General features: G+C 44.3%; 1 protein-coding gene across 1 annotated transcript in view; it reads left to right on the forward strand.

The window, feature by feature from the left end:
* The first annotated feature begins 542 nt into the window (after positions 1 to 542).
* MCHR2 (melanin concentrating hormone receptor 2) overlaps positions 543 to 25,520 on the forward strand; it is a 37,002-nt gene continuing 12,024 nt past the window's right edge. The window contains exons 1-2 of the mRNA XM_054024364.1: positions 543 to 724; positions 10,909 to 11,118. Of these exons, the coding sequence (XP_053880339.1) occupies positions 543 to 724; positions 10,909 to 11,118 (392 nt within the window). The remainder of the gene's footprint in view (positions 725 to 10,908; positions 11,119 to 25,520) is intronic.

A 25,520-nucleotide genomic window follows, 5' to 3' on the forward strand; every position in this document is an offset into this window, starting at 1 on the left:
GGGAGTCTCAATTTTTGGGTACACAAGGTGAGATAATATCTGGGGATTGATTCTTGGAAGCACTAATCACCCTCAAAACCAAATGAACTCCAACTGAGAGGCTGAGCACCTCTGAAAATCAGGCCCTGATTAACTCAATTGGGACACTCAAAATTAGAGCTCCCTTTTGAAAATTTGGGCCTAAGTGACTTATTCAACATTTCATAAATCTGTGGAAGATCAAGAAATAGATGCCCATGGGATTTCCATGGTCGGAATGAATGCTGTGACCTAAAATGACTCATTTAAAAAGTTCTGTATATTTTAATATAGGTACAAAACATGTCCCAGATTTTTTTTAAGCAATACTATCTAAGTCTGTTGAGTTCATTCATGAACTTAAACAACCACTTGGAAGATTTTATTCATGAAATTCAAACTGTAATTAAAAATCATGTATCCCAAGCTACTGTGCTTGACTAATGAAACATTCAAATTGTAAGTCTATGAATAATTTATTTTCTGTTACTGTTACAGATTTAAGGATCTATCATCTCTGAAGAATGAATGAAATCCAGCCTTCCTGTTGGAATAGCACACCTGTCTTGTTCAACAAATCTTGGAGTGGAGGGCATTACTACCAAGTGATCAGTGCAGCAGAAACAATCATCCTTCCTTCTCTAATTGGGATTATCTGCTCAATGGGATTAGTTGGCAATATCCTCATTGTGTTCACCATAGTAAGGTATGGAGTTTAGCACATATGCTGCAACAGAGACTTACTGCTGTAAACAAATCATTTGAATACATTGAGGAATGGAATTGTCCAGCAAAGACTAGTACAATAAATAATTCATGCTCTGTGTAGCCATTTTGATACACAGTTCTGTCTAACCAAATTTGGGCCATGATTCAAGAAAGCACTTAAACATATTTCACAGGGAAGCATTTAAACACATGCTTCACTTCAAGCACATGTTTACTGAGTTCAGTGGGACTTAAAAGCACACATGTAAGCTTTCTTCCTCAATAGGGATGCTTTTTTGAATTGAGAGTTTAGAAACTGATTAAGCTCCCACTGAATTCAGTGGCAAAATTCCCATTGACTTGGATAGCGTAGAGTCTTAAGCTTTATCAAAAAAATTTCATCACCTTCACTCTCTGCTAACAATGCAGTTTGATCCAGTTAGCATTTTCTCTCCTGACTCAGAATGATTAAGAGGGATGATCTGTGCAAGAGATTTGCTACTCTGTGACATTCAGACAAAAAAATATAAATGCAAACATCTGACCCTTGCATACCTATTATGTTTTCTTGCTCAGACATCCATATTGGAAGCCAAGTGACCTATTTTGAGACTTTAAGTAATATTTTAAAAGTAATTCTATAAAAACAAATGAAACATTCTCCATTTTCTGTCTTGAAAGCAGTGTATTTTTAAGATCAGACTTCTATCTACACTCTCCTGATTAGTAATGGCCTCCCAGGATTTCATCACTTTCCTGGGATGTTGGCTCCCAGTAACAAGAACTTTTGTGCTAGTTGAGGATTCCCCTGCATCTTTAAGTTTGCTTTACTATGATCTAGCAATGTCAAGCAGACTTCTTGGACCTCAGGATCTGGCCCAATTATCAATTATAGTTTTGTGCAACAAGAAAATATCTTTAATCTCCAGATTCTATCAATAGTTTTATAGTGAGACTCTCAACTGCATGATTCCACCACAGAATTGAAAGAGGTTTCATCAGAAGCTGATTTGATCTAAGCACCCGTAATGCAAATTATCATAAACGTGATAGACTAAGGCTAATACATGTCAGCATCAGCAAGATTTAATAAATGAACACTATCCATACAGAGTGAACTTTAAGGGGGGAGAGAGGGCCATTTAGGGATCTGGGGCAAAAATCTGTCTGGGGATTGGTCCTGCTCTGAGCAGGGGGTTGGACTAGATGACCTCCTGAGGTCCCTTCCAACCCTGATATTCTATGATTCATTTCCAATGACACAAAAAGGAATTAGGCACCTAATAGCCTGTTCTGCCTTTGAAAATCTCCCTCTAATGCACTAAGACTACAAGTCTACATTCACAAAGGAGCTTAGGTGTGGTGACTGCATTTTAGGCACCTAGAAAATCACTGGGATTTGCAAACCCTGAGTTTGGCACGTGGACTCCCTATACAATGAATGGGGAGAGATAGGTACGTCAGAATGAGATTCACAAAAGCCAACACACTAGGTAGGGAGACACCTAAACTAGCCAATGAGAGATGCCAACGTAAAGGGTGTGTCCTAAGTCCTGTTTCTACCACCCTCAGGGGAGTACCCTAGTCACTGGGTGATGGGATATTCTGATGTGGGACTTGCCTCAGTCTCTCCTGTCAAAGCTGTTCTACTATGAATAACTAATGAAAGGCTCATTAGGCCAAAGAGAGAGGTGACTCTGTAGCTCACACAAGATATGGGAGAGCCAGTCCCCCTGCTCCAATGACTTTAAATTATGTAGTTACAGTGGAAGAACTTCAGCAGGAGAGATTGAGGGATGCCCACAACAGAATGTCCCATAGCACAGGGATTGGAGCACTCTGAGAAATGGCAGTGCCTAGTTCAAATTCCTCCTCCCCCCTCAGGCAGAGGGAGGATTTGAACCAGGGGTCTCCCATGGCCCAGGTGAATACCTTATCATTGGGCTAAAAGTTATGAGGGAGGCCCTCTTCCCACCACTGTTTTGTGTAAATTCACCTATAGTGGCCTGTGACAAGGCGCGCTCACCACTGCAGCGCCTCCTGCTGGTTGTTCTGGAGATTAGCTCTGCCCACCAGTGCACCCTCGTCTGCTGATGTCTTGCTGCCATCACTTCTGCTCCAGGACCCACATCACTCCCAGGACCATAATGTCTTCTTCAGGACACAGCATTGCGGATGTGCCACACTCTGTGCTCGGGAATGTCCTGCAGTCTGATGGTCCAGCCACTTCCTCAGTGGTGAGTGGTGGTGAGAGGGGGACCCAAGCCCACCCACTACTCCAGATCCTGGCCCAGGAACCTTGTAGATGGCAGCCATGCACTGCGTCCCCTCTAACCTCTTAGTCTACTTCCCCGGTAGCTTCCCCACAGCCCCGGCATCTTCTCCACCCTTATCTCAGGGCCTAAACATGCCAGTCTTAGCAGTCATCCAGGAGCTTGGTCTCACTCCCCTGATCCTGCCTAGCACTGCTATGTCCAGGGTGCTAGCTTTCTTCCTTCTGTAAGGCAGCCCATCCTCCCTCCTCCAGATCTAGGAAACTACTGCCTCTGCTTTGCCCTGCAGCTCTTCTTATATGGGCCTACTCAACCCTGATTAGCTGTTCCTCACAACCCCTCTCCTATTGGCTGCTTTCTGTGCAGCCGCCCCAGGGCTCCATTAATCCTTTATGGACCAGTGTGAGGTGGATGCCACATCACAGGACCTGATCCAATAAGCAAGCTCTGAGCATGCTTACCGGATTGAGCCCCCAAGCAAGGTAGGTGGAGAAAAGCCTGATCAGGGGCTGCATTGCACATGCACAGAAGCAGAAACATAGGTTTCTAGGGAACTTTGACTGCAAAAATTTAGATGCCAAGTGAGATTAGATGCCTACAGAGTTCAGCAGCAGCTGAGCAGAGGTTCTGTGAAGCCCAGTGGGGCCTGATTCTGGACTTAGGCACCTAAAATGGCAGTTAAGTGCCTAAGTCCTTTTGTGAATCTAGCCCCAAATGTCTAATGTACTGTAGAAGTTGGCACCAAAAACAGCTCCCGATCTTTGTGGAGAAGACCACAGGAGTTTGTATGGGCTGGAGTAAGGGGAATATGTCTGTGAAAATGAATGAATGGATATAAAGAAAGAGAATATTCATTGAGCTTTTAAAATTCATAATATAGTCTCTGAAATGTTATAATAAAGGAAAACTAAAAAGGAACAAAGGGTTTTTTTCCCTCTTGAAAGGCCTTTGCCTGTCATGAATAACAAGATGAGGCAGAAGAGAATAGAGACAGACAGTGACGTTAAAAACTCAATGTGGTAATTATTGACATTTAATACGGTAGATACGAAACAGAAGAAATTGTAGCAAATTAATATTTAAAGTTTGGCTCTACCCTGTAGCATGTGAGAGGAGGGATATCTCAGTGGTTTGAGCAGAGTTATGAGTTTAATCCTTGAGGGGGCCATCTGGGGCAAAATCAGTACTTAGTCCTGCTAGTGAAGGCAGGGGGCTGGACTCTATGACCTTCCAGTTCTATGAGATCGGTATATCTCCATATATTCTTTATTTTTTTAGGACTATATAAAATGTTCACCTTTTGCTGAAAAGATCTGCTTCCAATATGTGTCAGGTCATATCTTCTTTCTTTACTGAATACATTTTTTTACTATTTTTTCTTCAGTTAGCATCAAAGAGTCAACTGCTGAAATAGAAGCTGGATTCTGTCCCTGCTATTATGTCATCAACAGGATTATTAACCAAGTTCCAGTTGCAGAATTTTTATTAATAGTGATACAAGATCCAGAAAGAATCCTGTATTTTCAGATTGCAGTTTGAGCTTGCAGGATTGGCAGTTAGAAAATACTTATTTTTACATGCAAATAAAGCTGATTTGATCTGGACCCTATGATGGGACCCTATGATGCGATTTTTTTTAAAAGCTCCCCAAAAATGCACTTTGGGCAAAATTCATCCATATGCAGAAGGTCAGCACTAAAGTCCCATTTGAGCCCTACTAAATGGCTCATTGACCTTGTCCTGGCCTTCTAAACATGAGTGGATTTCACCCACAGGGAAGGGAAAGTAGAGCTTCTCTATACCCAAGTCCAAAGAAGCAATACAGAACATGCTAAGAAAGGTTGAGAAGGGAGGAAGGGCAAAATTATGCAAATGGCACTTCGGGTGTGCGAAGTATGATCCTGGACTGTTTTGCTGTATGTTCTCTGCTCAGATGGAAGAGAAATGTACACAATTCCTCTGCACCAAAAAAGAACTGGAAAGTATAGTTGGTTTTTCCTGTTTCTCCCTTAGATTGATTTCAGAAACAGAAGCAATAATCATGTTGGAGGCTTAGAATTCCTCATACATTGCATCAATATTGGAACCATTAGGTATCTATAAATGATGTTTTCTGGTTTGACTGAGATTCAGTTAATTATGTTCTGTAACCAGTCCCTGGAGAGATTTCCTTGTGTGTTTTTGTATGCAATGATGTAGATCATCTGTCTGGTCTTTAAGCTAAGAGGAGCCACTGATTGGGAGCAAATCCTTTTGAGATTCAGAACATCTGCTGAGATCTCAAGGTGCTAGTTAGTGCAGGAGCTTGGACTGGAATAGGATGAATTATGATTTGTGACAGCACACAGTGCACTTCCCAGGTCCCCCAAAGTTGTTATTGAAATGATAATTATTGTGTGAATTATTGCAACATCAATTCAAAGTACTATTTAACACTCCTTTTTTGTAAGAGAATTGGGATCAGTCTTTCAAATCCTTTCCTGATTAGTGTGACTGGGAGGAAGAGTGTTAGCTAGAAGACTGAACTAGCTAGAGAAATGACACATTTACAGAATCTATAGAACTGAAATCTTGATTATTTAAGTTATCTCTCGTCTATATGGATGTCAGCTATTGAACAGCAAATTGCCCATATGGCTTATCATGGCTTGGGGAGAAAGCTCTGATTGCCAATATAATTTCTGTGGCCTTAGCAATTGCTGAAAGAGTTTTAAACTCAATAGAGGAAAAGGAAACATAACTGAAAAGAGAGAAAGAGGGTTTGCAATCAAGTCTATAGGATGCATTTTTGATGGTGTTTCATTGATATCATAATGCCACTATATAAATCCACAGTACCCACACATCTTGAATACTACATTCAGTTCTGGTCACCCCAGGTCAAAAATGATATATTAGAATTGGAAATGGTGCAGACGAAGGCAACAAAAATTATTAGGGGTATGGAACAACTTCTGTATGAGGAGAGATTAAAAAGATTGGAACTGTACAGCTTAGAGAAGAGATGACTAAAGGAGGACATAATAGAGGCTGATATAATCATGAATATTATGGAGAAAATGAATAAGGAAGTGTTATTTAGCCCTTCACATAACACAAGAATTAGGGATCAACCAATGAAATTAACAGGCAGTAGGTTTTAAACAAACAAAAGGAAATACTTCTTCATACAACGCCCAGTCAACCTGTGGAACTCTTTGCCATGGGATGTTGTGAAGGCCAAACGTATAACTGGGTTCAAAAAGGAATTAGATAGAACCATAGGGTTAAAATGGACTGCAAGAGTCATCTAATCTAACCACCTACCAAAATACAGGATTTGTTCCTAGAGGATAGGTCCATCAATGGCTATTAACTAAGATGATCAGGGACACAGTCCAATGCTGCAGGTGTCCCTAAACCGCCAGCCACCAGAAGCTGGGACTGCATGACAGGGGATGGATCACTCGATTGCCTTATTCTGTTCATTCCCTTTGAAGTAGCTGGCATTGGGAACTATCAGAAGACAGGATCCTGGGCTATATGGACCACTGGGCTGACCCAGTATGGCCGTTCTTATGTTCTTATGATGGGGTAGAAATGGTGGTGTTGACGGATTATAAACAAAATTTCTTAAATAAAATATAGGTAAACTGTAACCAATACATTGGTATTAAAATGATTTAGGCAATAACGTGTATCAAATGGGTCTCCACTTCAGTATTGTGGTAGCTCTGACAAACTACAGGAATTTTCAGTATCTAGAGAGAGCTGTGCAAAATTCAGCATGCAAATAAGCTTGCTCCTCCATCCTTTGCACCCTCCCATCCCCTGTCTCTAATTAAATATGCATAGATCCTTGCACATACAACATGGAAGAAAGCATGTCATCTCTCCCACAACAATTACTGTGCTCTCAGTATGGGGGGTGTTCTTTGTCTTACACTCGGTCCCAGGCTTCAACCCTCTCTGACAATTCCATGTTGGCACTAACAGCGGGGGGAGCCAAACAGAAACAGAGACACGTTTTCAAAACATCCAGAGAAAATATTTGCACTTGAAAGGTTCACATCTTTTATTGTCATGTATTCAAGAACGTGTCTCTTGCTCTTCAGTTACACTGCCTTTAACAGTACTTCAGTTGCCTTGGGATGCTTGCTATACATTCTTTGTTGATTATCGTAACATAAAATTTGACAGAGTAGAGAATTTGAGCTTCCAAATGTAAGTTCAGAAATGCCTGGCAGGATCTCTCCTGTTATTATGCATGAAGCAGTGCACAAAAGCCCTACAACAAGGAAAAAGTGAATTTCACCGTTCTGGTAAACATATTTACATGCAACATACAAAAGCTTTATTTTATCTGGAAAGTCTGAGTTTTTAAACATAATAGCACCACTGGATGCCTGAAGAGCAACAGGGGATTTTCTGGAGATCATCTAGGCTCTTTCAGCATAGACAAGGTTATAGGCTGTTTGTCTATAAACATGGGAGGAAAGAACAAACAAATACAAACAAGCATCTCCACATGCTCCAATTATCAGTGCCAGCAAACAAACATTATAGCTTTGTACCTCTGTTTTTTCCACATCACAGCCAGATGAGGTAGAAGCATACTTCATTACTTATTAGAGTTGTGTGAAACAACCATTTATATCTAGCTGGCTCCATTGAGCTAATTTGTGTCTTTAGAAATACTCTTATTTCATACATTCTAGGACGTGGTGGTTGCAGTACAAATAATAAGAAACTTGGGACACTGTTTGTGTGGTTGTTATTAATATTATTTCTGAAGTGCCAATAGTGTGGTCAGTGTGCTGAATGTGGTATGCACAAGTGGGAATGGAATTTTCTTGCCTGCAGATCTGCCTTCTTACCTTTTGTGTCTTTCAGTGAGATTGACAAATAAGCATCTACCCTCTTCTGGAAAGTAGACTGAAAAAATACTATAGGCACCCACTGCTTTCAGAAAACCTTTTGAGACTGTATTGGGTTGTCTGCTCTTTGTTGGGGAGAAGATAAATACTCAGAATATGACCCTGATGCTACAAAGCACTTTAATACATGCTTAACTTTAAGCATGCAAGAAACCCAGTGGGACTGTTCTCGCCAGCTGCGGTCAGTGGGTCTATTGTATACATGCACCACGCCCGCACACCCCTCTCTCACACATACACTTTCCCCCCAATCCACAACTGAGGGCTGTGCTGTGCTAGGAACTTATTTTTTGTAAAGGACCAGATCCTCATCCTCCATTGAGGAGTTCACTAATTTACACCACCTGAGGCTCTAACCCACTGTCTGCAGATATCATTGAACACACAAAAGCTGTGCTATAGGAACCTAATTACATTTGCAAAGTCAAGCACTCACAAGTTAGAAAATGCCAGAATTAAGGCTGCCTGTGCAACCTTAATTCAGCCCCTTTATGCATATGAATTATGATACAGTCTTTAATTACATGATCACACACAATTTTTTCCACACAACCCCTGCCTCCTTCCATGAATAGGATGGACAGTGCTCCCTGAATGAGCAGCTCTTCAATATTTTGTTTTCTCTGGATTGTTCAGTGCATGGCCCCAGGGCTTTCTTTACTGCACACTATTCAAACCCTGATCCAAAGACAGAATTATTAATTTCCTCATGGGCTTTTATTATTAGTTATTATTTGTATTATCATAGCCGTAGAGCCCCACTCATGAACTGAGACTCCATTGTGTTAGGTACTGTACTCATCACTATAATATCTGAGTGCCTCACAAACATTATTATTTTTTCACAACAACCTTGTGAGATGAGATGGTGGTATTATCCCCATTTTACAGACAGGGAACTAAGGCACAGAGATTAAGGACAATTGGGTGCCCATTTAAGATGCCTGATTTTCCAACATCTCACTGCACTATCTAGCACTTTATATATTCAAGAAAAGCTCTCATTGATTTCACTTGCAGCTGAGAGTGTTTAGCCCTTCTGCAAATCAGACCCCAGGCTATCGACTTGGGCATCCAGAAAAGAGGAACACACAACTAGTAACCACCTATGAAGAGTTTGGTTTAAGTAATTTGCCCAACATCACACAAGAACTCTGTGGCAGAGACAGGAATAGAATCCAATTCTCCAGGGCAGTATTCAGCTGCCTTAACCAGGAGACAATCCTTTCTCTCCTCCAATCCCTTTCCTGCCTCTTTCACTACACAACTTCCGACTGCCACAATAAATAAGGCAGAGGTCCTAGAGACAACACCCTCCTTCAGTACATGACCCTGACTCACTCCTCGAAGCAGCAATACGGTGGGAAAATAATATGTGATCATGTAATTATAGACTGTATCATAATGCATTTGCATGGGAGGGAGAGCAAATTAAGTTTATATAGGTAACCTTAATTCTGGTATTTTGCAACTTTTGAGCGCTTGACTTTGCAACCTCAATAATGCTCTTTTAACATAGTTTAGCATGTGTGTAATATATTTTAAAAATGCTAATATATGTCACCAGCCATAGAATAAAGAAACTACCATTGAAGATGAATAAATTATATGATAATGCCTCTGGGTATGAGCAGGGACATCTTTGCTAGTTGAGCCAGAAGAAGAAAAGGTACAGGAAAGGGCAACAAAAATGATTAGAGGTATGGAATAGCTTCCTTATGAGGAGACTGGGACTTTTCAGCTTGGAAAAGAGGCAACTAAGGGAAGATATGATGGAGATCTAAAAAATCATGACTGGTGTGAAGAAAGTAAAGAAGGAAGTGTTATTTATTCCTTTTCATAACACAAGAACTAGGGATCACCAAATGAAATTAATAGGCAGCAGGTTTAAAACAAACTAAAGGAAGTATTTCTTCACACAATGCACAGTCACACAATGCAATGTGGAACTCTTTGCCAGGGGATGTTATGAAGGCCAAGACTATACAAGGGTTCAAAAAAGAACTAGATAAGTTCATGAGGTCTAGGTCCAGCAATGGCTATTAGCCAGAATGGGCAAGGGATACAAAACCATGCTCTGAAATGTCCCTAGCCTGTGTTTGCCAGAAGCGGGGAATGGGTGACAGGGGATGGATCACTTGCTGGTTGCCTGTTCTGCTCATTCCCTCTGGGGCACCCTCACTGTTGGAAGACAGGATACTGGGCTGGATGTCCATTCTTATGTTCTTATATAATGGGACATGGAAGGATGTATTTATGATAACTGACCAGTTGAGGCATTATGAGGGCATATGGTCAAAACAAACAATAAAACTGTTTTAATTCAAAGTACCAAAATTCACTGTCCTCTCTCATTCCTCTCGTCCCCATTATTTCCAGTCTCTCTTTTAGGTAAGCAAACAAACAAATCTTGCCCTGTCTCACATCCCCTTGCAGCCCTGTTAGCAAAGGAGATTCCTCTCATTCCCAGATATATAAAGATACACTTTTCTTCATCTGAGGAGATATGTTCAGCATCTGCTACTTGCTTCAAGTGTGGTGGCTTGCATGGAAAACATTTTGCTGAGGGGCTACTGAAACTCATTTTCACCTGAGACCTAAACTACAGCTAGAACCCAGACCATCGGAGGTGGCCGATTAATGTTTTAGGGCCAGATTTGTAAAAGTGCTGAAAGATGCAGAGAGGTGCCCAATGGGCTTTTCAAAATTGCCCCTTTAAAAATCTAGCCCTTGGTTCACTGCATCATCTAGTACCCAGGTCAGAGGGCCTGAGTCTCACCTCTCACTTACAGTAGCTTTACCTCCTGGCGCTCCATCAACTACAGTGGAAGTATTGAGAGTGGAGAATCAGGCCCAGAGATTTTTTAAACTTTTATACATTTTTTCAAAGAGAAATTTGGGTTACCCAGGTGGGCATTAAAAACTAAACAGCATTAGCTCAGCAACATTGATGTTGACTGTGTCAAGTAATCTGTTTTCCCCATTTATTTCAGGTCTAGAAAAAAAAACATTCCAGATATCTATATCTGCAATCTGGCTGTAGCAGATTTGGTTCATATCATTGGCATGCCCTTTCTCATTCATCAGTGGGCCCGCGGAGGAGAGTGGGTGTTTGGCAGCCCTCTGTGTACCATCATTACATCCTTAGACACATGCAACCAGTTTGCATGCAGCGCTATTATGACAGTTATGAGTTTGGACAGGTACGTGGTTTAATCTGAATATATCCTAATTCTGTACAACAAATGCAACACTATTTTAATTTCATGTTTAAAAAGAGCTTTTCACAAATCCATCTTTATTAATTCGAGAATAAGAAATGTTATCTTTTCTGCAGGTGTTAGTTTACAAACAATATGAAGACCCTTTTCTTGCTATTTTAGGCCCTGGGTTAGCAAGGTACTTGAACACATGCCTAATTTTAAGCATGGAAGCAATCCCATTGACTTCAGTGGAACTATCTTGGGTTAAAGTTAAGCACATGTTTATGCAGGTTGCTGCATTGGGGGGGTGCAGATTATATTAATAGTCAATTTCCCAAAGAAACTATATATATTTTAATGATTATAGTATAATAATAATAAAAATGGCTTCATGGTGAACTACAGAAACCTTGATTTTATAATAAAACAGTGACAAATATTATATCTGTTTACATTATTTCTGAAAACCATTTTTTTTATTGAAATTCAGTGACAGTATTGACTGTACAATAGGAATCTCAGCTTTAATCATGTCAACAAGTTCCAAAAGCAGTTTTTGTGTGGTTCGGATCTTAAAGAGAGATGTGATCATGGACAGGAAGGGCAAGTATACATTGAACCCAGGATGCTTTTACAAGTGTAGTGGAAAGTGTGACCAAAAAAAAAAAAAACAACAACAACACCGATTGAGGAACAGAAGGAAAGCATTAAGGAGATGTTAAAGAGAGATATGAGTTAGGATAATACGAGGTGAGGGTAGAAAGATTGATTTGTAAGATGTTGCTATGAAAGGTGCCAACTAAAACCCCGGGCGTGGATTCTATCATCAGAGGAGAATAAAGAGAGAGGACTAAGGATAGAAATTTGAAGGCATATCAATGGAGAATAAAATAGAAAAATAAAATCTAGAAACAGCTTTAAAAGTAGGTAACTACAGCCAGTTTTTCATGGGATAGATAAGTGTATTAACATTAGACGTAGCAATTGAGTGACAAGGAATTGAATAAAAAAAAAAGAAATTTATAATTGTGGCTCAAATCCAGTTTTTAAGGTAGGGACCTGGCAGGGCTGCCAACGGGGGGCGCAAAAGAGGCAGCGACGTTAAAGCGCTGCCGCATCAGCGCTGTAACGTCATTGCCTCTTTTGCGCCCCCCAGGCCGCCGACGGCAGGGGGGAGGGGAGGGGGGGAGGGGAAAAGGAGCAGCTGCCCTGTGGCTGGTGATTTAAAAGGGCCCGGGGCTCCGGCTGCTGCTACCGCGGCAGCGGCTCGTGCCCTGAGCTCTTTAAATCACCACTGGAGCCCTGGGCGGTGCAGGCCAGGCAGCCCAGATGGGCTGGCTGGGGGAGGCTGATCCCCGGCCCTGCCCATTCCGCCTGAGGCCCCACCCTTGGGGGGGCAGAGCCAGCCCCCATACCGGTAAGAGCTCAATTTTACTTTCACCCCTGACTGTGTGGCCACTTCTAAACAAAGATAGGTTGAGCACGTTGGCTACCAGATCCTCATTTGTGTCTGTCACCTTGCTGGCTAATATTATTTCCCCCAGAAATACTTCCCCTAGCAGTGGTCCTTCATGAGCTCCATTAGAGAACTATCCAGTTGTGGCATTGATATCATAGCCTTTACATCCTGAAAAACAACTTTATATATGTGTGCTTCAAGAAGTGACAAACAACTGCCTCTCCGTGGTTAGCTGGAAATTGTACGGGCAGCCTAGCAGGGTTTGCCTTTCACTTACTTGACTTAATATTTAATAATAAATCATTTAAGCAAAACTCTAAAAACTACTTGGGTTGCTAATGCGTATTGTCATTTACAACAAGGTTTCCCACAGAGACACAGACATTTGTGCTGCTTAATATAGATTAATGTTGATGTCACAAGCAAATATTAAGTACATAAAACAAAGCTGAAGTCGTGGCAGCAGAACTTTAGTCTGTTGCTAAAGGGACACATCCTCAGGAACAACTCACAGCTCCTGTTCTTCTAGTGGAGGAGGAGACACACATCAGAGTTTATTCAGATGTCCTTGAAATCAAGAGTAAATCCACTGAAGTCAGTGGAGTTACATCAGTGTAAAACTGGCTTACGGGACACCAGAACGATCTACAGAGAAGCAGATTTTTTCCCAAAGAAGTTTTAATAGTGCTTGTGACTGTACCAAATACAGTTCTTCCTCGCTCCTTCTTTGACCACCACTTTTACAGCTCCATCTAAAGGGCAAGTTAACTTATCTACTTCACAATTGCTGCTGTATGAATCTGCAAGCAAAGGTTCATATATAAACATTATTAAGTCAACTGAGTAGCTTCCTTTCTATGACTATTTAGTCCATCAAACGATCCCAACCTCTGCCAGCATGATCTAGAACAGGGGTCGGCAACCTCTGGCACGCAGCTCGCCAGGGTAAGCACCCTGGCGGGCCGAGCCAGTTTGTTTACCTGCCACGTCCACAGGTTCGGCTGATCGCAGCTCCCACTGGCCGCCGTTCACCGCTACAGGCCAATGGGGGCTGCAGGAAGCGGCGCGGGCTGAGGGATGTACTGGCTGCAGCTTCCCGCTGCCCCCATTGGCCTGGAGCGGCGAACCATGGCCAGGGGGAGCCGCGATCGGCCAAACCTGTGGACGTGGCAGGTAAAAAAAGTGGCCTGGCCCGCCACGGTGCTTACCCTGGCGAGCCGCGTGCCAGAGATTGCCAACCCCTGATCTAGAAAGACTAATATGTCCTTCTGGGGAATGTTCTTGGTGAGGACATTAGTGGAAGATTACCTGTACACTAGTTAGTATATAGGGGGCCAGAACCTTTCAGGTATTGAGTGTAGGGGGGTACTTTGTGGCTCTCTGCTCCTCAGGATATTAGACCTCATTCCAGTCTTGAGGAGTGTTTTTAGAACAGCCTCAAGACTGTTCTAAATTGTTCTGGCAGCTGGGGTTTGCTGGAGAGGCAGGGAACTCTGGTCCCCATTTTCTTTAGTCACACCCCAAAACCAAGGGGAATTTCTTTATATCAGTGGAGCACACAAGACAGATTTGAAAGGCCTGAGGATCTGCTCCTGAGTGTTTGATCTTGTCAAGCAGGACACACACCATAAACTGGTTCCACTCTACTGTCTTCAGTAGACTTATTCCTGATTTGCACTGGACTATGTGAGACTGGAATCAGGCCCTCATTTACAAAACTGTTAGAGATAGGCCTCAGCCATGGAGCTCCGATCTAGATGTCTGCAGCAAAGCTCCTATTGATTTCAGTGGGTACAGCAGGATGAGACACTTTAGGGAAGCTCAGATTTAGTTCTGAATCTAAAGTTTGGTGTTCCCATTAAGGCCCATTATAGAGATAGTCCTGAGCCATGAAGCTGAGTTTGCGATGTAAATACATATCCAAACATACCTGAAGTTCAGTAGAACAAAAATTGGTCAAGTATTCAAGGTCAGGCAGATCTCTAATTTCTACATAAGAACATAAGAATGGCCATACTGGGTCAGATCAAAGGTCCATCTAGCCCAGTATCCTGTATTCCGACAGTGGCCAGTGCCAGGTGTTTCAGAGGGAATGAGCAGAGCAGGCAACCATCAAATGTTCCATCCCCTGTTGCTATGCCAGTATTCCTGATGAAACTCTCCATTATACTCGGTTAGTTCACAGTTTAAGAGAAAGCAAGTTCAGCATCTTAAAATTATCTACTGTATAATAAATACATATTACAAATTAAACACGTCTAGGACTTAAAATGTTATAGTATAGGGGAGGCCAGATACTCCCCTCTGCAGAATGGCAAGAACAGAAGTAAACAGAGAAAAAAGGCAAAGGGGCTGTAAGCTATGAGGCATATCTCCCCCACCTTAACACACTCAGAGTAGTCTGTGGCCTGTATGTGTGAATGTTCAATGGAAATGGAGGAGAGAGGTATGCAGCCAGTTGCAGGAGGAGAATGCAGCTGCTCTAACATGCTGTGCTTTCTTCGATAAGCATTTGAGAAGGTTCCCCATAACGCTGAAGGTAACATAGCACTGGAGGTTTGCCACCTTGTTGAGGTTGGCAAGGGTTTCCACAGTTGAGAAGGGCTCTCTCCTCCAAAAGCTTTGGCGAAAGGGAGGAAGAATCTTGAGAATGACCATCTTCATCGCTCCTCCTGAAGTGGAGCTCAGCCAGAGATGTTAGTACTGGGCAAGTATCAGGGGGTAGCCGTGTTAGTCTGTATCTACAAAAACAACAAGGAGGCTGGTGGCACCTTAAAGACTAACAGATTTATTTGGGCATAAGCTTTCGTGAGTAAAAACCTCACTTCTTCGGATGCATCCTCTTCTCCCAGGATAGGACATTAGGGCTGTTCTGAAAAGACTCAGTTTGCCTATCCTAACACATCCGTCCCAGGAGCTCGATTGACGGTACAATTAGATTAGATAGAGTCTGCCTCCTTCTCTAGCAGTGTACACTGAACGTGAATGGCAGACAAAACTGAAATCAGTGAGAGAAGCAGCATGCACAGACATACTACAGAAAGGAAAACTATGTTAAAGCCAAGGAAATGAATAAATATTTCAGGCCAGATTCATTCTTGTTGCTACAGGAAGGGATAAGTTACACCTTCCTGCACCAGCCTGAACTCCTGCCCTTCAGGGTAAGTTTTATTCACACCAAAGAAAGGAACTGCTGGTGCATACCCAAATCCAACCACATGAGCATCATAGAATACAGGATTGGAAGGGACTTCAGGAGGTCATCTAGTCCAACCCCCTGCTCAAAGCAGGACCAATCCCCAACTAAATCATCCCAGCCAGACTAAACAAGTAATTAAATGATCCAGAAATAAAATCATAAAACATTTAAAGCGATAAAAATATCTAAGGGCCAGATTGTGATATCCTTATTCACATCAAGTAGTTCATTGCCCCAGGATTAATCATAATGAAATAAATGAGATTACTGTTGGCATAAGATACTACTCAGTCTGAGTAAGGTATTGCTATCTAAATAATTGTGAACCTGATTTGCCTGTTTAAATGTCCAGTAAATCAACTTCAGGTCTTATGGTATAGTTTATTTGGCCCATCACATTTCCATCTGAGTTATAGAAAAAGAGATGGGCCAATCTCAAAAGCTTTAGCATTGGCATTCCAGTCTGAGGCTACATCTACACTACGGGGGGTGGAGGGGATCAATTTCAGATACGCAAATTCAGCTACGGGAATAGCATAGCTGAATTTCCACATATCTGATCCGACTTACCCCGCTGTGAGGACGGCGGCAAATCGACTGCCGCTGCTCCCCCGTCGACGGCGCTTACTCCTACCTGGGCTAGTGGAGTACGCGTGTTGATTCAGGGATCGATTATCGCGTCCTAACGAGACGCAATAAATCGATCACCGAGAGATCGATTTCTACCCGCTGATCCAGATGGGTAGTGAAGACAAGTCCTAATAAGCACGCAGAACTTTGGTGGCATCTCTAAATCAGAGTTTACAAAACTGGGATGAGATTCATAGAACAGGCTTCTCCATAAGACTCTGTACTTCCAGTTTTGGTCCTGAAGATTCATGGGCCCAAAATAAAGAGGATGGGGTTCTTACTTCATCCAAACTGGTTCCCCAGTTCTAAAAAGGCTCTAGAATAATAAAACTGATATACTTTGCACTTATGTAGCACTTTTCATACAAAGATCTCAAAGCACTATACAAAAGGTGGATAAATATTAGTCCCATTTTACAAGTTGGGCACTTGAAATACAGAGAGGTTGTGTGTCCAAGGTCATACAGACTCAGCAGCAGAACTGAGATTAGACCGAGGTCTCCTTGCTCCCAGTCCATTGCTGAACCAGAAATCTCATTTTGCCCTAAGGCTGCCTTATGCTTCTCTGGTCAGGTAAAGAGACATTAAAGTGGATGTAAATATAATTTATTCCACTTTAAAGCCCCTTTACACTGCCCTTTCTGCAAATGAAAATCAGCCTCTTCCCCTCCCCACCATGAATAAAATTGTATTAAAATGTTTAGCTAGCAGACATTCACCTTTGAACTGCTTCAGAATTCTTCATCTTGGATTGAAAAAAACCTGTATGCTAAAATTAAGAAAATATAGTATAAGCTTTTTAAGAGCAATATCAAGGAGTGCTCTAATTTGCAAATATATATTTTCTTCACTTTTTATTTTGCCTTTGCTTTTAAAATGAAACTCCATTCTCTATTCAAATATACAGTACACAGTAGAGAAAGGGCAGTGTATAGAATTCAAAGTGTATAGAATTCAAAGTCAGAAAGGACCATTAGATCATCTAATCTGACCTCCTGTATATCACAGGCTATTAAATTTCACTTAGTTGCCCGGTACTGAGCCCAGAAACTTGTGTTTGGCTAATGCATATCTTCCAGAAAGGCATCCAGTCTTGATCTGAAGAACACAAAAGATGGAGGCTCCACCATGGGAATTTGTTCGCAGCCTGAATCACCCTCACTACCATTTTCCAGTTTAAATTTGTCTGTCTTCACCTGCCAACTATTGGTCTTGTTATGGTGACAGGTTTCAGAGTGGTAGCCGTGTTAGTCTGTATCAGCAAAAACAAACTCCTTGTTGGTCTTGTTGTGCTTTTCTCCACTAGATTTAAGAGTCCTTTAGTACCCAGTACTTTATCCCCATGAAAGTATTTATACACTGTAATCAAGTCATCTCTCAATCTTCTTTTTGATAAGCTAAAAAGGTTACTAAACTTGCATTGCTCCTCTCTACGGTCTTAAGAATCCATTTCTTCCAAACAATAGTTGCATTGGTTAAAGAAAATTACAAAGTAACAATCTGCAAGTTTACTATAGATGCACCTGCACATTATCGTCTTGTCTAATTTAAAGCCACCTTAGAAGTAAAAGGTTCATAGGCATTTACAAATCAAAGACTGGTGCATTAATTCAGTCTGTGGCGCAATGATGGTCTCCATCTCAGAATATACTGCAGATGTTTCCAAAAATTTAGAATAGACCGCGTGTGCTATAAAAAAAATAGATGGCTGAAAAAGAATAGAAATAATGCATTTTCATAAACAGGAATTGCTTTCAAAACTCATTTATTATGATTATGTCATTATCTAGCACTACAGATGTGCATCATACTGTGAAATAGGTAAAATGTGTAAACAAGAGGCCCTCCCTGACTGTTATCAGATTTGCCCATTACTTTGAGATATGCTCATTTATTAGGGTTACTCTTCTTGGAGGGGGCGGGTTCTGTAATTCTATCAATGTACTGCTTGTGTGACTTGTATTCTCATATGGAGCTCTATTTCTCCCTTCTGCAAGTTCCCTCCCAATGGAGCTATTCTGCAGGACCTAGGTTCTCCAGGGCTGGGTTCTTCCAGCCCCAGAATCAGACAGACAGACACACTAACAGAGTGCATCTGAGAGGACCGGGTTAATCAGCACTTCCAAGCTGTCACCCTCATATGCCCTTGGACTCAGCAGGCTGAGTCGAACAGCACTTCCAAGATGTCACCCTCATATGCCCCAGGTTCAGCCTATCCCCACTTCCATGTTACAATTGTTCTGGTAGTAACCCACTTGATGAGCAAACCCCACAGGATTCTTGAGCGCTGCAGAGATCTTTAGCTTAAGTACAGGGAGCATTGCTGCAGACACAGACACACACAGAAACAACCAGCTTAACCATAAAAGTTTTTTATTGCCAGGTAATAACCATACAAGGGGAGCCAAACAAACAAAACAGTTATATTAAATCCAACTTAAATTTGATCACACAAGTCAGATTTAGAAAACTGTAACTGATCACACAAATCAGAGTCAGAAGGCTATACCAAGAGAGAGAGAGAGACACAGAGTTAGGTTCTCACCACTCAGTGAAGCTTGAATCGATCGGGGTTCCCAAGTGGTGGGAAGTGAGTCATACAGGCTGTGCCCTGGTTCCCAAAGAACACAGAGCTGATAGATAACAATTCCCCCCATTGATGGGATGAATCAATTACTCTGTAAATTTCCATTCTTGAGAAAACTATGTTAAAGAGTTGCTTAGCTGTGACCGAGGCAGTGTTGGTTTTAATAGGAATGGCTTCCACCCAGTTGGAGAAGGGATCTACTATTACCAAGCAGTACTTATTCCCTCTACTCCTCATGGGTAAGGGCCTGTAACAGGGCACAGACTCACCACAGCAGCGCCTCCTGCTGGTTGGTTAGGGAATTAACTACTTTCCTGTCAGTCTCCACCATCCTCACAGTTGGACACACATCACTCCCAGACCACAGCATGCGCTTCTGGACATTGCCCTCTGGCTGTGCCCGCTCTGCTGGCTCTCCCCACCTTCCAGGGGACTGGCAGCTTCTGGTTCTATCACTCCCCTCAGTGGCTCACTGCAGTCCTTAGTATAGCCCCTTCCTCCAAGGGCAAACTGCAGTCTGGCTTAGCCACTCTCATCACTGGCAAGTAGAGGGGAAAGGGGTAGGGGAGGGGACCAGCCCACCTGCTACTCTGGGCCTCAACCCAGGGAGCCTCTAGCAGCAGCCACTTACTGCCCTCCTCCAACTCTCTTCCACTGCCTCCTTCCCTGGGCCAGCACCTTCTCTACCCCTATGTGTCAGGGCCCCAGTCTAGCAGTTGTCAGCCTAGAGCTCTCCCAGTCTCTGCAGACCAGCCCAGACCCAACCCTGCCCTGTCTTAGGTTCTTTCCTCTTTGCCCTCCAGGGAGAGACTGCCTTCCTCTCTGCCCTGCAGCCTTCTTATAAGGCTCAGCCTGGCCCTGATTGGCTGCTTTCAAGCCTCCACTTGATTGGCTCCCAATAAGCCCTTCTAGGATTGGCTGAGGTTCTGCACAGCCTCTCTGGCTTGCTTTAACCCCTTCCACGCCAGAGTCAGGCAGCTACCCCACTACACAGCTTGTGTAATCTATCTGAATCCGGGACCACGGACCCTCTATTATTTGGTGTCCCAATGCATTTTTTTTTTAACCTGGTGATCAGCATTAACCATGGCGCACTGCAGACAGTTATCACACCACTGAACTATATCCACTTCCATGCCTGGCCACCACCCTGTATCTTTAACCCTATTTAAAGTATCCCGTTTTCCTCTATGCTCTTGCTGATGCACAAATTGAATCAGGTTCTCCCGTACCTGGCTGGGGACTATCCAGTGCCTTTGACCACCTGCATCCACTGCCCACGAGACATCTCCAACCTGATCAATCCTATATTTTCCTGTGGGATCTTTCCCTGCCTTGACTAAAGACCGGATTTCTGTATCCCCATCTCGAAGGGTACTTAAGTCCAAGATATCTATTCCTTTGCCTAAAGTTTTTCCCCTGGTAGTTACTGCCTCTATTTGTTCTACCTGGTCTGTGTCTTTAGTGTGGTTACTAGTAGCAGCAGCTTTGGCTAAGGCATCAGCTCTGTTATTCCAGTGTGCTTCTTCTGAGTGATTTTTCTGATGTTCCTTTTTGTGAGTCACCCAAGTGTCTCCAGTTCTTTCCTTGATCAGATTTGCTGTCTGTCTCCATTTGTCTGAATGAGAAATGGAGCGCCCATCTGTGGCTATCATTTCTCTATTCAACCAAAGGGGGAGCCACACAGTGATTGCTCTGGCTGTCCAGTCAGTGTAAATAGTAACAGAAGTGTCCCAGGATTCAGAAGCTAGGACAGCTCTAACTGCATCCACCTTGGTTGCTTGGGCAGAATGGGGGTGAGCTAGGCCTTGGAGCATCTCTCTGTCATTTATGCGGATGGCTCCATACCCTGTTCCGGGATGACCCATATGGTAGAAACTTGAGTCATCTGTAAACCAAATGGCAAACCCCTTCTGTTTAGCATCTGCAAGCCTCATGCCTCCCTTGACTGGCCATTCAAAGTATTTTACAAGCGGGACGGGGCAGGTATGCTCCTCTCCTTCTATAATTAGCCCATACAGGTCTGGTGAAATGGCTTGCTCTTTTTTAAACGTGATTCCTCGGTTTACTAGGGTGAGGATCCATTGAGCAATGCAGGGGTGTCACAGGGTTGGGACTCACCACCACAGCACCTCCCACTGGCACATCTGGGAATTAGCTCTGTCCTCAGCAGGGTGCCCTCTGCCAGTGGTGTCCCATCCGTCATCTGCTCCCCTGTTGGTGTCCAGACCCACGTTGTTCCTTCCTCTGGCAGTGCCCACTGCTCTGGTCTCATCCCCTTCCAGGGGTCTGGTGTTATCAGCAGTCCTCCAGCTGCACCTGTTCTAATGGCTATCTGCAGCCTCAAAGTCTAGCCCCTTTGTCACAGTGGCCAGCCACAGCCTGTATCACACCACGCTCCTCCTCAGCCAGGTGTAGTACAAGGGGAATGGGGGGGACCCAAGTCCACCCACTACTCTGGGTCCTGACCCAGGGACCCTCTAGTAGCAGCCACCCTGCCCTCCTTCTCTCCCCTTGTCAGACTTTGTCCCTGGGCTGCTTCCCCTTCAGTCCTGTGCACCCGCTCGGCCCTTTGTAGCAAGGCCCACAGCATGGGGTTTTCCTTGGCTGGAGCTCCCCACCTCCTTCTGCCCTTCCCCAGCACTGCTCTGTCCAAGGTGCTGGTCTCCTGCTCCTCCCCCCATGAAGGTCTCAGACAGACTGCCTGTGCCTCTCCTAGGCAGCCTTTATATAGGGCCTAGCCTAGCCCTGATTGGCTGGCTCTAATCTTGGCCCTGATTGGCTCCAATAGACCCTTCTCTAATTGGCTGCTGGCCTGCGCAGCCACTCTGGCCTACCCTAGCCCTCTCTCTCATGGGGGTGGGGCAGCCACCCCACCACAGGGGGTTAGAGACCTGGATGTCCTGTGTTTTCCCGATATGATGTACTTGAGTGGGGAATGCACCATCTGACCTTCGACCCTCTAATAATAAATTCCCAATGGGTTAGGCTCCAGACCAACGCAAGACACTCCTTTTCACAGGGGGTAAACCTTGCTCTGTTTGATCCAGGAGCCTGGAGGTATATACGATGACTCTGAGCTTGTCACATTGCCTTTGGTTGAGGGTAGCTCCAATGCTTTTTTCTGCGGAGGCCAATTGGATCACAAAGGGCAGGGTAAGGTCAGGATAAGCCAGGGCAGAAGCAATAGCCAAACCTTGTTTCAAGGTGGCCAGGGCAGTCTGTTGGTCTGGTCCCCATTTCCAAATCCTGTGGTTGTTTTTTTTAAATAATTGAGACAGAGGCTTGGCTTTGTCAGAGAACATTTCAATGAACTTTCTGGAGGAATTAAAAGTTCCCAAGAGAGCTCATAGGGAGTGCGTGTCAGTGGGAGCAGGTAGATTTCCTATCATTTCTATCCTTTGTTGATCGGAGTCCGGCCATCCTCCCCAAGACACACCCCCAGATATTTCACTTGTTGCTGTATTAACTGAGCCTTTTCTCTACTTACCTTAAATCCGGTTTCCTGCACTATAGTCAACACCTCCCTGGTGATTTCCCTGTTCATTTCTGAAGTGTGTGGGGAGGTGGATTAGGATGTCATCCACGTATGAAATTATGTGTGAGTGGTGGTCAGGGCACAAATGGTTCCACATTTTAGCGACATGGGCATGACAAATACTAAGAGAAGCATGGAAACCTTGGGGAGTCTGGCTGTTGGCATATTGTTGTCCCCCATAGGTAAAAGTAAACTTATACCAACATGAAGGATGGAGGGGTATAGCCATGAAAGCATTAGCCAAATCGATCACAGAGAACCGTTTTGAGCCAGCTGCTATGATTTCATTATATTCAGCTACTACATGGGCTGCTGCAGGGGTGGCCGCATTTAATGTATGGAAGTCTATTGTCATTCTGTAAGTGACACTGTCTGCCTTAAGGACTGACCATACTGGTGAATTGCAGATCCTTTGCATAGGCACGAGCACCCTTTGTTCCAAGAGACAGTCTATAGTATTTTTAATGCCCTCCTCTGCTGCAGCTGGGTACAGGGCTGGCTTTAAGCTGATTCGGCTGATTCCCCGGAATGGGGCCCCATGCCTAAGAGGGCCCAGCAACGTCCGGGGCTGCCACTAGAGCAGGGGGAAAAAAAAAGCCGGGTCCTGCTTCTCCCCCTCCCTCCAGTGCTTGCGCCGCCATACAGCTGATCAGCACAAGTCTGGGAGGGAGGGGTGAGGAGGAGGAATGCGGCGTGCTTGGGGAAGACGCAGGGCCAGGGTGGGGACTTGGGGAGGGATCCAATGGGCAGTGAAGGGCGGGGCTGGAGGTGGGGCCAGGACGGGGATTTGGGGAGGGATCCAATGGGGCAGGGAGGGGGTGGGGTCAGGCGGGGCTGGGGAGGAGTTGGGGTGGGGGGGGTGCGAGACAATTCGCGTCCCGGCATGGGGCCCTGCACCTGCTAAAGCCGGCCTTGGCTGGGTACTTATATTGTCTTTGAGGAGGGGGATCTTTTCCCTCAGTCTAAACTTCAGCATCTAGTTTTCCACACTCTACCTTATTTTTATTCCATACCCTGGGAAATTCTTGTACCAATGGATCACTAATGGAGATTAGGGTGGCTGTGAGTGCCTTTATAGCAGCACAACAATGCTCAGCAGAGATCTCTGCAGGCCCCCCCCTTCTAACTTCCATAACACACCGTTAGCTAGATCCACAGTTAGCTGAAATGTTCGGAGGAAAGGAACACCTAGGATTCCCTTCTCATTTCCCTCACGAGCACAGCATTCTACTGTCCCTGTAGTCTGTCAATTTGCAAGGGAACATCCTGCCAGACTGGAGCTTCCTGGATTTCTCCGCCATACCCACTGAGCTGAACCTGTTTAGCGGTGGGTCTCTCTCCAGAGATTCACCGGAGATTTAGAATGTTTACTGATGCTCCGGTGTCCACTAGCAATTGGGCTAACATCCCTGGGTTCCCCACTGTAGCCCTCACAGTGGCTTTCCCCCATACATCATACTGAAGTCTTGCTATCAGCTGGGGAGGCCCATGGGGAACCGGGTACCCCTACTGATCGGCCGACTCCCTCGAGAGCCTCCACTCAGAAGAAGGGGCAGGGATCTGGTTTTGACAGGGAGTGGGCATGGGGAACGCACTCTGTACCGGGCAGTGGGCTGAGGGGGCCTCCCTGCATTAACTCTGTTCTCTGCATGACCTGAGACAAAGCATTAATCAGGATGCTGAGGGGCTGGTGATCATATTTTCCCATAGCCTCCCTAAGTTCACCAGCTCCTTCCAAATCATGTTCCTAAGGGTCTCCTTGGGTCAGCGCTGCCCAGGGTTGTGGGCGGTAGGGGGATTATAATTGGGAGGGTGACTGACAGAGTGAGGACCATTATTCACAAATGTGGTAGCCTGTATGGGCTCTGAGGTAGTCTTTTTGCTGATTTGTCTTTTTAAGACACCAGTCTCTCACAACAAATCCCCTGCCTGTTTGATTTTTGCCACTGGTTCATTCCAAGTTAGGTAGTCTAGGCCTGGTCCACACTAACCCCCCACTTCGGACTAAGGTACACAAATTCAGCTACGTTAATAACCTTAGTCCGAACTTACTGCGGGTCCAGACGCGGCAGGCAGGCTCCCCCGTCGATGCCGCGTACTCCTCTCGCTGAGCTGGAGTACCAGCGTCAACGGCGAGCACTTCCGGGATCGTTCCGGGATCGATCGCTTACATCTGGACCAGGAAGTAAGTATAGACATACCCCTACATTCACAGCACACATGGTCATTTTTGTCTGAGAATTTAGTCCTGCATAAGTGCTCTGTACTAATTCATGTCCCTGATAATGGGAAGTGATATTCCCATTCTCTTCTGTCTGGGGTAATGAATCAGAGAGAGCTGCCAGCATCTTCTTTGGAATTAGGTAAGCTTCTGGGGCCTCTCCTGGTTTCTGCTCTTCCATTATATATAGTTTCTTGAGGGAAGAAGCAGGCAGTAATATTTTGAGAGCACTTATCCATTCCCAGGGTCCAGCGGCAGTCCGCTCCCAAGAACCTATGCCTATGTCCAGAGCATCTGTATACAAGGAGAGGCACATAGCTGAGCCAACTGGGTTAAGTCCATGCCATCAACAGAGGATTACATTTGCCAAATGCAAGCCAGCCATGCCACGGTAGTGTCATGGTTCAATGGCCCCACTCTCTGTGCAATAGCCTTGGCCTGACTAGGAGACCATCTTACTATGTCCATGACCAGCTCCATTGTGGGAAGATCGGCTCTTGCAACTATGTGTTTAACCTCCCTTGTGGAAACGGGCAACATTATGCATGTGTGGCCAATCGGGGTTGAATGGGGTTTTGGGTTCAGCATCAGGGGGTATCTCTATTATCCCAGGGGGCGCCAAATCACAATCCTTTCTCAACCTTACAGCCGCTACCACCCTCTTTGTTGTTTTTGTAGATACAGACTAACACGGCTACCCCCTGATACTTGACATCCCCTTATGGGCGCTAAGGCGGGTACGCAATTTACTAATCTCTGCCTCACACT

Source organism: Malaclemys terrapin, chromosome 3, assembly GCF_027887155.1.
Source record: "Malaclemys terrapin pileata isolate rMalTer1 chromosome 3, rMalTer1.hap1, whole genome shotgun sequence".
NCBI classification, from domain to species: domain Eukaryota; kingdom Metazoa; phylum Chordata; order Testudines; family Emydidae; genus Malaclemys; species Malaclemys terrapin.